This window comes from Corythoichthys intestinalis, chromosome 19 (genome assembly GCF_030265065.1).
Source record: "Corythoichthys intestinalis isolate RoL2023-P3 chromosome 19, ASM3026506v1, whole genome shotgun sequence".
In the NCBI taxonomy this organism is placed as follows: domain Eukaryota; kingdom Metazoa; phylum Chordata; class Actinopteri; order Syngnathiformes; family Syngnathidae; genus Corythoichthys; species Corythoichthys intestinalis.
Window position 1 is genome coordinate 29,192,755 of NC_080413.1, and position 13,267 is coordinate 29,206,021.

Here is a 13,267-nt window from a genome sequence, read left to right on the forward strand (position 1 = left end):
TTGGCAAATAATGTCTATGCAGATAACTAATGTGCTACATGAACTAGAGATGTGACCGAAAATTCGGCACCGACAACTTTCGGCCGAAAATAGCTAATACTGCATTTTCGGTTTTTGGTTAGAAGACCAAAAATTTACCACCGAAAAGTGTGAAAAACTGTAGTCCTCTTGTGATGACGTAATCAAAACACGGCGGGAAGCAACAAGCTGGCTACTACTGGCTAACAGCCAGCATGTCCGTGGTTTAGTAGTATACGGAGGTGTCAAATATATAACATCGCTACATGCTCATTCTGAAGTTGCTTTCCATTGGTGTCCCACGTCACATCGAGTACAGTGCATTTGAGCCCGTGTTTGAGTAGTTTCGAGTTTAATGATTAACTTTAATCTAGCAAGCAGTATACAAGTAAAGTAGTATTTAAATGCATACATGTGCATTTGCTGTGCTACAGGTACACAATAATTATTGGTCCGATAATTATCGGTCCGATAATAGGAATGATGACGTCATACCAATAAATCCAATAACATTATTAATAGGACCAATAATATACGTATAATATTTTTCGGCACGGTGTTGGCGGATTGGGATGCGTGCGTTTGTTTCCACTCCTGTTTTGCCAGTACAACGTAACAGTGACTGTTTGTGGTTTGGGAAGAGGGAGTTTTACAACAAAACGAGCACTCCCTTTCTGTGACGTAACGCTTAAGTGACTGCAGTGTGCAGCACGGCTGCCTAGTAAACAACAAGCAAGGCGTCGGTTGTGTGGGATTTTTTAAAAATTCTTGGTGGAGAACGCTTCACTTGCAATTTGTAACACATGGAAAGCCTAAGTTCCATGAGGAGGGGAAAAGTTGTCGAGCTACAGCACATCTTAATAAGCCACTTAAAAGATCACAATCGCTTCGATGGTGTTTTAAAAGAGTACGAGGACGTGTGAGCTGTGAATGAAGCTGCCCATCCCAGGTTCATCATTTCAAGCCGCCGCCACTGTACAGATGAATGTTTACTGGCAAATAATAATGAGATTGCCCCACTCGTCCAACTCGGCAACGATGCACGGCACATAAGTATCACCACGGACATATGGACGTGTAATGTTAGTCACTCCTGTCAGCTTGCTTGGTCTTACGGCGCAGTGGCTGGATAAGGATTTCGTACTGTACAAAGAAGAAATCTCATGCTTCATTGAAAATGGGTTCACTCACTGCGGTTTTTATATGGATTATTATGAGGCAAGCCATTGATGCTTTTTGTTCTACCATATTTGATAATGAGGAATGCGCTTTCACTAAATTTATAACTTGTTTCAGTGTCATAGTTACAGTGGTACCTCTACATACGATCGCTTCGACACACGAACTTTTCGACATCCGACGTAAAATTTGACTCGCCATTTGTTTCTACATCCGACGACATGCTCGAAATACGACGACAATGGCAGCACCGCAGACGAATGCACGGCGGATTTTCTTGTGTGACAAATCAACACTGGTTTCAGAAAAGGTTGGTACAGGTGGTGAAACAAGGAAAAAGTTGACGCTTACCTTCTAAATGAAGATGCAAATGACAGAAAAATATGAGCGTAGGGTGGGCATCCGTGAAATGGCTCAACAATACATCTCCACGGTCCTCCTCCGACCATCGTTCGCCAGTCTTTATAAGTTAAACTGACAATTCTTATTGTGGTAACATCTCCAGAGAAATCGCCAACTTCGCCACGTTTTTATCATTTATTTCACAACTTATTCAAAACAAAAACACCTTCTGTCTGCCGCAATTGACGGTGTTAAGAAAACATTCAAAGTGAAAGTGAAACTCAAGCTCTCCGGTCTGCCTCTGGCACGTCAGCACCGCGGTGCGTTCAGGGTCAGCAAAAAACGTCCGCCACATTAGAACCCGATTCGTTACATTAATACAAGAATTATTATTATTATTATTATTATTATTCCGATTTTGATTTATAACTTATTTGTTTTGCTATGTGTAATTGCCATTTGTAATAGTACCAGCAGTATTTTTTAAGGATTTAGTGAAGGTTTTTGGGCTGTGGAACGAATTAATGGAATTATAATGTATTCCTATGGGAAAATCCTGCTCGACATACGACCATTTCGACTTACAAACAAGGTCCTGGAACGGATTAACTTCGTATGTAGAGGTACCACTGTATTTACTTTTGGATACTGTGAAGAGTCTTAATGCGCTTTTTGTTTCAGTTAAATTTATCAACATTTACCTGTAAGTATTTCTTTACTTGAACCCTAGCCTTGGTTAATGCAAAAACTTGTTACTGTTCTAGAGGCCTCATTTTTCTATCATTGAGTGATGAACCTTACTATGGCAATTAGCAAATGTTTGCATTTTGAAGTGTTATTTTTACAAGTTATTGAGAGGCCTTTTGATTATTGATAGGCTTGCTGTCCCATAATTGCCAGATTAAGTTGTTTAATGGACCAAGACCACAAGTCTCCTCTCCTCTAGCACCAAATGTTTTTATCTGATGACAAACCACAATACCTGTTGGGTTTCATGTTTTAGTTCAGTGCTCATTGTTCAGGGAACACCTCTTCAATGACATCGACTAATTGATTGTGATTGACTCAAATTACTTGAAAAAAAAAAAAAATACTGGCACTTTATTTGAAGTCGCAACTGTTCTTGTCTTTAGTTCATTATAATAATGTTCATGTCATCATGAAAAGTCTGGTTAGGTCAAAGGCAAATCTATGCTGAATCCACCACAAGTTTTTCTAACCTCCAGGGGTTAAAAAACTGAATTAACATTTAAAAATTATATATTTATTATCGGTTATCAATATCGGTATCGGCTTTGAGGAGCAGGAAGTTATCGATATCTGTATCAGTTTCAAAAAATGGATATCGTGAACCCCTATTTAGTACAATAATATTATGCCATGACCATTCCTCATTTTGTTAAATTTTTTTCCCACAACTTCCACACCCACTCTGCCAGTCACCATTTAATCCGGCCGGAACAGACTTCGCTCAGCTTCGTCGAACAGACGTCCACCGAACAGAACGCTACGATGATGCTGGCACCTCTGCTATAGGACGCGTTCAGAGTTTGCCATCAAATGCTCACTGCCGCCCGGAACGCACCCTCCCAAGGGGTTTCAGAATATGCACCTTTCAGACAAAATTTCTCAAGCCTCGGGGGTCATAGAACATTTTGGAAGACATTTGAGTGCTTGTGAGAAGGGACCATATTTTGGCAAGGCTAAGGACATTAATTGGAAAATAATGAAACAACTTTTTTTTTTTTTTTAGTTTTCAGTTTCGGTCAAGAATTTTGCTTTCGGCACATCCCTAATATGAACACGTAACAGGAAAGACCATACACCATATGAACAACAAAACAATCATCAGAGCATATCCTGAAAGGTGGTTCGAGGTTCAGTGCTGAAGCAAAGAGAAATTCTTCATCTACATTGCATCGCTTTAACGAGACTGCAAAGGTCAGGTGACTGTTAATATAGCAATGAAATAACCCCAGGCTGAACCAGCCACACTACCCTTCTTTCTGATTTGTCAGCTAATGATAAATATTTGTCGTAGATGACACTCAATGCTCCATCCATTGGCGTAGGGAAAATATATCAACAGTTTGCCCATGTGCTTCACAATAGATATGATTTTTCCCCCGTTTGAAACTTACTTTAACATCATTTAAATGAGACTGGATTTCATCACGCTGCTGACGGCAGAGTCCTAGCATCTCGTATAGTTCCTTGTTTTTCATTCTGCCTTCTTCAATTGTGGCCTTCAGGTTGTCCAACTCCTTCTGATGAACCTCCCTCTCCAGCTGAAGCTGTTGCCTCAATGTATCTGGTTCTTGCTGAAGCACAGCCAGCTTGGCCTGTAATTCCACCGTGACCTTCTGAAGCTCTTTCTTGGAAGCTTCCGCCACTGTCAAGCGGTGTGCTAGCTGGGCATGAGCTGATGTCATTTGATTCAGTGACACCTGTAGTTCCGCCTGCTTTTTCTGGTCTTTCTGACTGAGAAGAGCTTGTGTATCAGCTTGTTCAACAAGCCTCTGATTGTCTTCAGTCAGTCTTGCCAGTTTGTCCATGTGACGCTGAACTTCCATCTGAAGGGCACCAGAGGACTCCTTCACCTATGATTACAAAACACTCCTTAGACTTTGGTACAGATTTTTCAATTACCCTAAGCCTCACCTCCCGGATTTCCTGTTCTAGAGCCAGTTGGCGCTGGCAGCTCTCAGAAAGCGAGACGTCCTTGCGGTGTAGCTCCTCTTCACGCAGGGCCAAACGTTGTAGGTTTTCAGCCAGCTCTCTACGGGCAGCCTCAGCCTGCTGGCTCAGCGCCTTCAGCTGGGAGTGGGAACCCTCCTTCTCTTTGGCTACCTGGAGAGAGGAACAGAAAGCGTGGGGGTGAGGCATGTGATAGAAAAGGGAAAAAAGAATTACAGAAGATGATGGGGAGGGAATTACTGTGGAGAACAAAGCACTGCTCTGAGAACATTTGACAAGGGCAGGAGGAAGAATGACGGGGACACAGTGGCAGGAAACATATGCAGCTGCAGTTCGCTTAATGATAGAAAAGCACTCGCACTCGGCACCGCGATAAGGCATAGCAGTCAGGTCTGTGGAAGGCAGATTGTGTCGAATACACTGGCTTTGACTGGACTTTGCTGTAGCTTGGAAACTAATCATTTAATTAAAAAACCTAATGATACATCCTTATTAACTAAGAGGGGTGAGATTAATTCATAATTAATTCACATCACATCAAAATATTCACATCCTAGCAAAAGTGAAGATCAAGGCCTGGAGAAGCAAATAAAATTAAATCATCTGCATAAAACAGAGATCCACCACTCAGGTCAGCAAACTATACCTTCTTTGCCCTTACAAATCCCATAAAGGACAAATCTGACAAAATACAGAGTAAACTATAACACCGGGTGTAAAAACACCAAATAGCTAAGGGTTTACAGTACCCCACATTTCCAGAGCATCTCCCACACCTCTTTCTGGAGGTGTTTGAACGTTTGAAAATGGCGTTGGTGTTGTGCTCAGTAGTGAAACTGGGCCAGAAAGCAGTTCTGGTATATGGTAGGGATGTCCCGATCCAGGTTTTTGCACTTCCGATCTGATACCGACATTGTTTTGCACTTCCGATCCGATACCGATACTGGTTGATACTGATACCGGCCTATCTGAGCATGTATTAAAGTTTAAAGTTATTTAGCCTCCTTACTTAGTTGTCAGACTCATGTTGAAAAAAGTTTTAGTACTCTAGATAACAACTAGCCAGCTGAATTAGGTGAGTTTGAATAACACACAACGGTTGGTAACAAGAAACTGACCTGTTTATTCAGTGACAAACACAAAACATTATAAATAACAAACAGAAATGGCATAGTCAGTCAGTAAAACGTGCAAATAATATTGTAAACTGTCCTAAAAAAGCAAAACACACAAACAACCTCAGTGGAAAATCCCACAAACCCCCCAAGCTGTTAATGCTTTTAATGTTTCTTGCATTAGTTACATTAATTGTATAAAAAGCCTCTCAGATTTAAATAAACAACTATTTCAGTATCAAGTTAACATTTTAAAACAGTACATAAAATACTCAAGTCCCCATTCTGTACCAGCAGCTTTAAACTACATTCATTTAATTTTGTGAATCAACTGTTAAAGTTGTTAAAATTGCTCCCGTTATTCCAGAATTTCCCTCCTGTCTACTTTCGACATGTGAAAGTTTCAAAACTGTTTTGAATATAGATTCAAGTCAAGATTTTGCCGATTTAGGAGTATTTTAGATAAAAAGTTCATTAGGTTCGCTTGGAAGGTTCACAACAGCCTACTAGGGAAGTCTCCCGAGTAGATGGTAGTAGATGGCGTCTGTTTACTAACGCATCTAGTTTTCAATACTTCAATGTTGCTAACTCCGTCGCGTCTGTCATTTTGCATCTAGTTCTATATACATATGATATCTATTATCTACAGTAAAATGATGTTGACGTAGTTTGTAGCGGCTGTCAGCAGCAGTCCGGTATTCTTGTGTTTTTTATCCAGCAGCATGAGTTGAGCTAAAGCCGTGAGTTGAGCATTGGCATTACCCGGGTCTATGACATGCTTGATATTTACTCTCGGGACGGAATGCGGTCCGTTCCTCATTGCGTCCCGAAGACCGCGCTGTGTATTAGTTCCGCTTTACTTGACATATTTCAATAATCGGAATTTGGATGTCGTGAATCGTTCTCGAATCTTCCACAGCCGAATCGCTCAAAGATGTAATGACGGCAGGGCATGTTGTACCGTGGTTCTAAGTGTTGGATGGTGCGTCTTTACTCACGAGAGATAATGGCTCGTCATCCCAAATGAATTTTTCGGCAATGACTCTTATTATTCCCTGGGCTTTGGGACTGTCGAGTGCCAGAGTTTGTCACGCATAGCAAAAGTTTCTGCCAGTGTTAGTTGCGTAGGACCTTTTTTTTTTGTTTTCGGTTTTCTTAACATACTCCTTTGTGGTGGTATTTCGCTAAATGCTTGATTAGGTTGGTTTTATTAAAACTTTTTTACAGCTTTACCACCACGCTTGACTTTATTGTGGCATATGTTGCACTCTGCCTCTTAGTCTTTGTCGTCCTTTAAGGTGAAATTATCCCACACAGCTGACATTTTTACCGATAAAGTCTCTCGGTAAATTGGGAGACGGTAATGTAGTGTGTTGAACGTGTGCCGTAAAATGCGGACCGGATTTTAGGGAAACCAAAGCAAAAACTGGAATGGATTATGTAAATCGGTGCGCTGGAAAACCCGGACCGGATTTCAAAAAAAAAAATCTGGATCGGAAGTCAGGATCGGAATTTTTCCGTGTCGGCCGATCCGATACCGATGCGCATTTTTTTGCCCATATCGGCGTTCGATCTGATCCAAATATTGGATCAGGACATCTCTAGTATATGGTGCTTTGATCCGAAAAATATGACGGCAACTGTCAAAACCCTATGTAAATTTTTTTTTTTTAAAAACTGCCTGGTTGCCACACACGCATCTCATCTCCTTGAAGAAAACAATCTACCAATGTCCGATTTACATACGCAAGTGTTAACAACAAGCATCAATAAAGTGGTTGTGTAGCGTCATCCGTTTCCACCGACATTTATTATTTATTCATTCCACGGACGGCACAGAGCTTCCTTCCCCAGCTGCTGCAGTTAACAGTCTGATGAGTCAGGTCACTGCCTTAGACTCAGTTGTCCGTTCAATTGGCTGACATACTTGCGTTGTCTTTTTATTTTAATAAGTATACGAGGCTTTGTATTTATTAAACACTTTTGGTTTCGTGCAGTGTAAACTGAACTTCCTTCAACATAAAATCATGTGACTCAATGAGTAATTGCTCAGCATGCTGGATAGTGTAGTTCTAACTTTTCAGCAGATATAGCGCTGATTGGTTCAAATGCAAATATTTTCTGCAACAGCAAAAAAAAAACAAGAAAAGCTAAACTAAACTAGAAAAAGCTTGTTGGATTGATGCGATAAAAAAGGGCAATGCAACAGAAAATTTATCAGCTACTTAAGAGAAGGGAAAGAGTTGAATTTTATCTACTGTCCATCATTTAATTAGACTCGTCAAGTGTCATTGTAAATTCTCAATGAAGGTAAAAAGAACTATGAATGAACATGAGTGGAACTATGCACTGAGCAAAAAAAGGTGAAATAACTAAAACATTTAATATTAGTAATATTCTTGTATCTTCAAAGAGGCTTTGTTCTGATTACTTTTTTGTACACTCTTTCCATTCTCTTGATGAGCTTCAAGATGGAGTCACCTTGAATGGTTTTTAACTTCACAGGTATGCCTTTTAAGGGTTGATTAGTGGAATTTTTTTGCTTTATCAATGGGGTTGGTACTTTCATTTATGTTGCTTTGAATGAGGTGTGTCCAAACCTTTGGCCTGTACTGTATCTTTATTATTAATAGGAGTGGGAAACTCTTGGTACCTCACGATACAATACGCGATACAAAGATCACGATAACGATGATCTGACGATGTGGCGATACAACAATAATCGATACATTGGTCAGGAAATCATTCTAGGATATTCTACAAACAACTAATAAACAGAAAAACAAGCTTCTGCTGTGAATTGGAATGAGTTTATCACTAGCAGACGTCCAATCCATTTGAACTGGGAGGGTGTTCGTTCATTCGCTGCCATCCCTCCCACTTCAAAGGGATTGAACGTCTATGGCCGTCAGTGGCAGCCAATGCCCGGCAACGAGGTAATTTTGGGCCATTAAGGTTCATTTAACTGTTGATTTTCAGTTACTTCCTGTTGATTTTGGAATATTTTATGGGTCACCTCCTGTTTGTTTTGAGTTGCAGAACAGGAAGTGACCTGGGAATCACCCAAATAAATAGGCAGTGACTTAAACTCAACAGAAATGACCTGTAAATGCCCCAAAATGAACAGCAAGTGACCTGTAAATGCCCTGAACATCGGACAGAGTGACTGTGAATGCTTTGGTTTCGAATGATCGAACGTTCCCAGTCTAAATGGATTGGGCGTCGAGCACCGTAGATGCAGCCTTAGAGTTAACTGAGACACTATTATGGTGGTAGATTTTAGTTGCAACTTGTTGGTTCCTTTTTATTATTTTTTTTATACATTGACACCTTTTTAAAACGATATCTCGATTCTTGGCAGGGGCATATAGATAACCTTTTGGGATACAAAGTATGACGATATATCACCATTTCAATATTTTGTCACAGCCCTAATTATTACAAAAAAAAAAAACTCCAAAAAGTAAACGTTTATATTAGCTTCAATTTTAATGTGCATCCAATCTTCTTAAGTAGTTAAATTTGAAGTTTTGCATTTAGGAAATGTGTGTGTGTGTGTGTGTGTGGGGGGGGGGGGGGGGGGGGGGGGGTTACTGCTGTTTTTTATGGGTTATGGGTTTTTTATGGCTTTTATTTTGCAAATAATTGAAAAAATACAATTTTGATTGAAAAAACAGTTTTTTGTTTGTATTTGTTACAAGAATAACTGTGCTAAAAGCAGTTTTATCTGCATTTCAGTGGTCTAAGGAGGTTTGACCCCCCCCCCCCCAAAAGAAAAAAATTCTGGCTCCGTGGCAACCTTCATGTCAAGGAGTTCCAACAAGTAATTTTAGACATTTCAACCCCTGGTTGGACTAACCCAGAAACAATGTTCTGAGTGGACAAATCACAGTCTTGTGACGTTCACGTCATGACGCGTAGTCAGGATTTTTTTTAGTAGGTGCACGTCAGGCTACGGCGTAGGGTCCGAATCGGGTCTGTGGTAATGGCGAAGGTCTGCCGTCAGTGCAGCACAGAAGCATAAATCAGCCCTTAGGCTTCACTAAACTTTTCCGAGGTAAATTTATGCCCCAGCGATTGCTAATGACATGTGATGTTTTGCCTGTCTTTACCCATCAACTTCATCTAGGTTTTCACGGTCAAAAATGCCCTCTTCTGCATGATGGCAACCCTCACCACAGGAGTTGAACAACAGGTTCGGGGCCTACAATTACAACAAACACCAAAGACCTTGGGCCACTGCTTCGCTGGCCATCTCACTATCAAACATGATAACACACTGACTTAATATCCCCTGTTCCTCAAGTCAGGGGTGGGCAAAACTATTCCACAAAGGGCTGCTGTGGGTGCGGGTTTTTGGTGCAACCCACCAAGAGGACACCTTTTCACCAATCTGGTGTGTTATAAGTGCAATCAGTTGATTGCAGTCAGATGCTTCTTGTTTCCATTGAAACCTCATTGGTTAAAAGCTCTGTGCTGGATCAGTTGGAACAAAGACCAGGACGCACTGCGGCCCTCGAGGACCGGTTTGCCCACCCCTGCTCTAAGTCATGATCAAAATCCAGGAGAAAGTAAGAGTTGAAACTCTGCCTTTTAATGGTGGTTACTTTTTAAGCATGTATGCACAAGTTAAACACCATCCTTGAGTAGCAATTTTAATATAAAGCTACAGTACACATATTTTTCCCATCATCTATTATTAACCATAGTGTATTTGAAGAGTTTACAGTGAATCGCCCCTTGTGCTTTTTTCACAAAAAAATTTCCACAGTGAATGATCTTAATGGAGAAATTGGACCAAATAAAAAAGGCATAAATAATTCAGCTACTGCATTTTTAGGCAAATGAAAGGGTTTTTAACTGACTTATGTGATGTTAAAAAAAACATTGCTTGTAAAAATACAGAAGCAGCTAGGATAGGTTTCAGATTTTTTTTCCATTCTCACCTCTTGGAAGGATGTTAATTCTGATTAAACTAAAAATATAGCTCAAAATTAGAGCGTGCTCTCTCTTTTTAAATTTTATCTTTTTAACAGTGAGCATAGTACTGTACCTATTTGCTGCGTAATTGTATATCGACCTCTCAATTCGAAATTAAGGTTCCTGAAGTTTTCAAGTCAAGTCAGATGTGCTTAAATGTAATGTGTCGATGCAATGTTTCTGGATTTCATGATGCATTTTTAGACTGGTACTATCTATACCTGTGGTCCTCAATTAGCGGACTGTGGTTCACGACCGGACCACAGCACACTTTTCTGCAGACCCACGCACGAACGGGGGGTAAAAAAAAAAAAAAAAAAGCTTTTTCAACATATATCATTTGTATGAATCGTCGATCTATCGCTATTCGCAACTATTCTATCGCTAAATTCTGTTTCATTTTTAGTCAAATATCTTCCATGTTCTCACTTCTGTTGTCATCTCTATGCATGGATGCACTGATTGGCTGAGAGAGCGTGCATGCTACTAGCGAGCGTGGACGGACCGCAGCAGTGTAACACGAGTCGCACCAAGCACTTTGCAATCTGTTTTTACATTTTGTTGTGTACTTTATTTTTCATTCAAGAATGTGAATCATACTGTGAGCAAACGTGACGTATTTATTTATTTCCCCATGTTACGCCGGTGTTGTGCCGAAAAATACCGTAGCCACTAGAGGCGTGCGAAATTTCTGATTCTTAGAATATTCACAATTCGACCGTGGAAGATTCAAGAACGATTCACAAACATCCAAATTCCGATTTTTGAATTAGACCAGGTAAAACGGAAGTAAAACACAGTCAGCGCGATCTTTGGGACGCAATGAGGAACGGACAGAGAGTAAATATCATGTTCAACTCATGCCGCTAGATAAAAAAAAACAATCATACCTGACTGCGGCCGACAGCCGATACAAACAACGCCCAGTTGCTAGTTGCTACAAACATACGGCTACAGTAGATATCATACATATGTAGAACTAGATGCAAAATGACAGACGGCGGTGTTAGAACATGTATTATTGAATAGAGATGTGAAATGACAGACTTGCCGGCGTTAGCAAAACAACCGTCATCTTAAAGCAGTAGACTTTTCAAGAAGGCTCTGTTGTAGCCAACCTAATTAACTTTTTAGCTAAAATACTCCTAAATTGGCAAAATCTTGTCTTGAATCGATCTTAAAATGATTTGTTTACTGTTATATGTTAACTTGATACTAAAATAGTAGTTTGGTTTAGCCTGAGAGGATTTTTGAACAATTTTGGAACAAATGTACAAAACATTTAAAAAAATAAAAATAAAAAAGAGGGGGGTGCATCAATAATCGTTTTATAATCGAATCGGAGCCTCTGAATCGTAATCGTAATCGAATCGTTAGGTGCCCAAAGATTCCCAGCTCTAGTAGCCACCCCGCGAGAAATGTCCCCCCTGACGGGAGCGCCCACACGTCACTCGTACAAACAGCCTTTTCTTACTAATCGATGGACACGGAAACGACTTTCTTGTACCGTGAATATGTATTATTTTACTCTGCTTGAACTAATAAATCTTGTATTGTGAATATGTATTATTTTACTCTGCTTGAACTAATAAATGTCATACCTGTGTGATTGTAATTGGGATATGGTCGTGAAAACCTGTAGAAAAATCAGGCATGAAAATCTCTCACCTTTCGGCGAAATTCGCCGTTTTGAAGTCAACAAGGGCGACCTACGTGAATTGCGTAGATCCGAGGAGAAATTCTTTTTGGGAGGAGGGGGGGGGGGGTCGGGAGGTTTTATTTAATTATTATTATTATCATCATGTGATTAACTTAGTACGTAAACTGAGCACTTAAGAACACAGTCAGCAAATCCTTCTAGATGCTTCGCTGACGAGAACCAATCATCGGCCCAAGCTGCGTTCCATTATTCCAAACGCGCGCACTCCTTACGCGTGTACATGGAGTGCTCGGAGAGCCTTCGGTTGCACTGCAAAGCAGCGAAAACAAAAAGCAGGCCTTATCCACATCGGGGCAGACCAGAGCGCAGCATACACACTTGCCTGTATTTGCCAGCAGATTGAATTTGGTGAGTAATGGTTTCAATCGTTTTCACGTTTTGCGATATAAAAAAGTTACTGCCATTCGTTGCAGCTTGCGTTGAACACTGCCAGAGCTAGCCAAATCTCCCATGAAAAAAAATAGCTCCCGTTAAATTGGCGTCAAGCTTGAGTATTTAGCGGTAATATAAACGAAGAAACACACTGTTGAGTCAAATTAAGCGGCATTCTCTCGGATGGAGGGGGCGCCTCACATCGCTCCCATCGTCCGCCGGAGACGCGTTATTTTCGGCTTGGATTTGAGCTGACGGCCGGTGTCGGCACAACAGCGGCCCGACGAGTGGTGGGAATGAGTCCTACTTCTTAAAGCTTTTCAGAAATACAGGGATCCCTCGTTTTTCGCGGTTAATGGGGACCAGAACCCGCCGCAATAAGTGAAAAGCGCGAAGTAGCGCCCCAACCCCCCCCCCCCCCCCCCCCATTTTTTTGTGCGTGTTCAATGCATTTATTCAGATTTTACATTGGAAAAAAGATACATATATATAAGACATGTTTTTTCACTTTTTTCACCAAAGTATCATTTATAAATGGTTTTCAAGCACTTCAAAATGTAAGAATTATGATAAGTTTTAAACATGTTACTGCCCCACCAAATTATTTTTAAACAAGAATAAAATAGTTAGAAAATGCTTGGCTTTATTAAAAGCTTCATAGTGAGTCTACTCAAACCCTCTCAGGCTTTGGTAAAAGGTGATTGGCACATGTGCAAAGTTTTTCTTTTTATATATATTGTTTTGTTTGAAGCAACTTATTTGATTGAATAATAAAGACACAAATGTCCTACCCAAAATGTGGCCCAAACGCAAAACATTACTTAAATGGAAAAATTTGTTTCAA

General features: G+C 40.4%; 1 protein-coding gene across 3 annotated transcripts in view; it reads right to left on the bottom strand.

The window, feature by feature from the left end:
• Positions 1–13,267, bottom strand: part of LOC130907744 (centrosomal protein of 128 kDa-like) — an 81,160-nt gene that overhangs the window by 49,978 nt on the left and 17,915 nt on the right. For all 3 annotated transcript variants that reach the window (XM_057823158.1, XM_057823157.1, XM_057823156.1), the window contains exons 13-14: positions 4,201–4,389; positions 3,681–4,139 (exon numbers count right to left, since the gene is read on the bottom strand). In XM_057823158.1, coding sequence (XP_057679141.1) covers positions 3,681–4,139; positions 4,201–4,389 — 648 coding nt within the window. The remainder of the gene's footprint in view (positions 1–3,680; positions 4,140–4,200; positions 4,390–13,267) is intronic.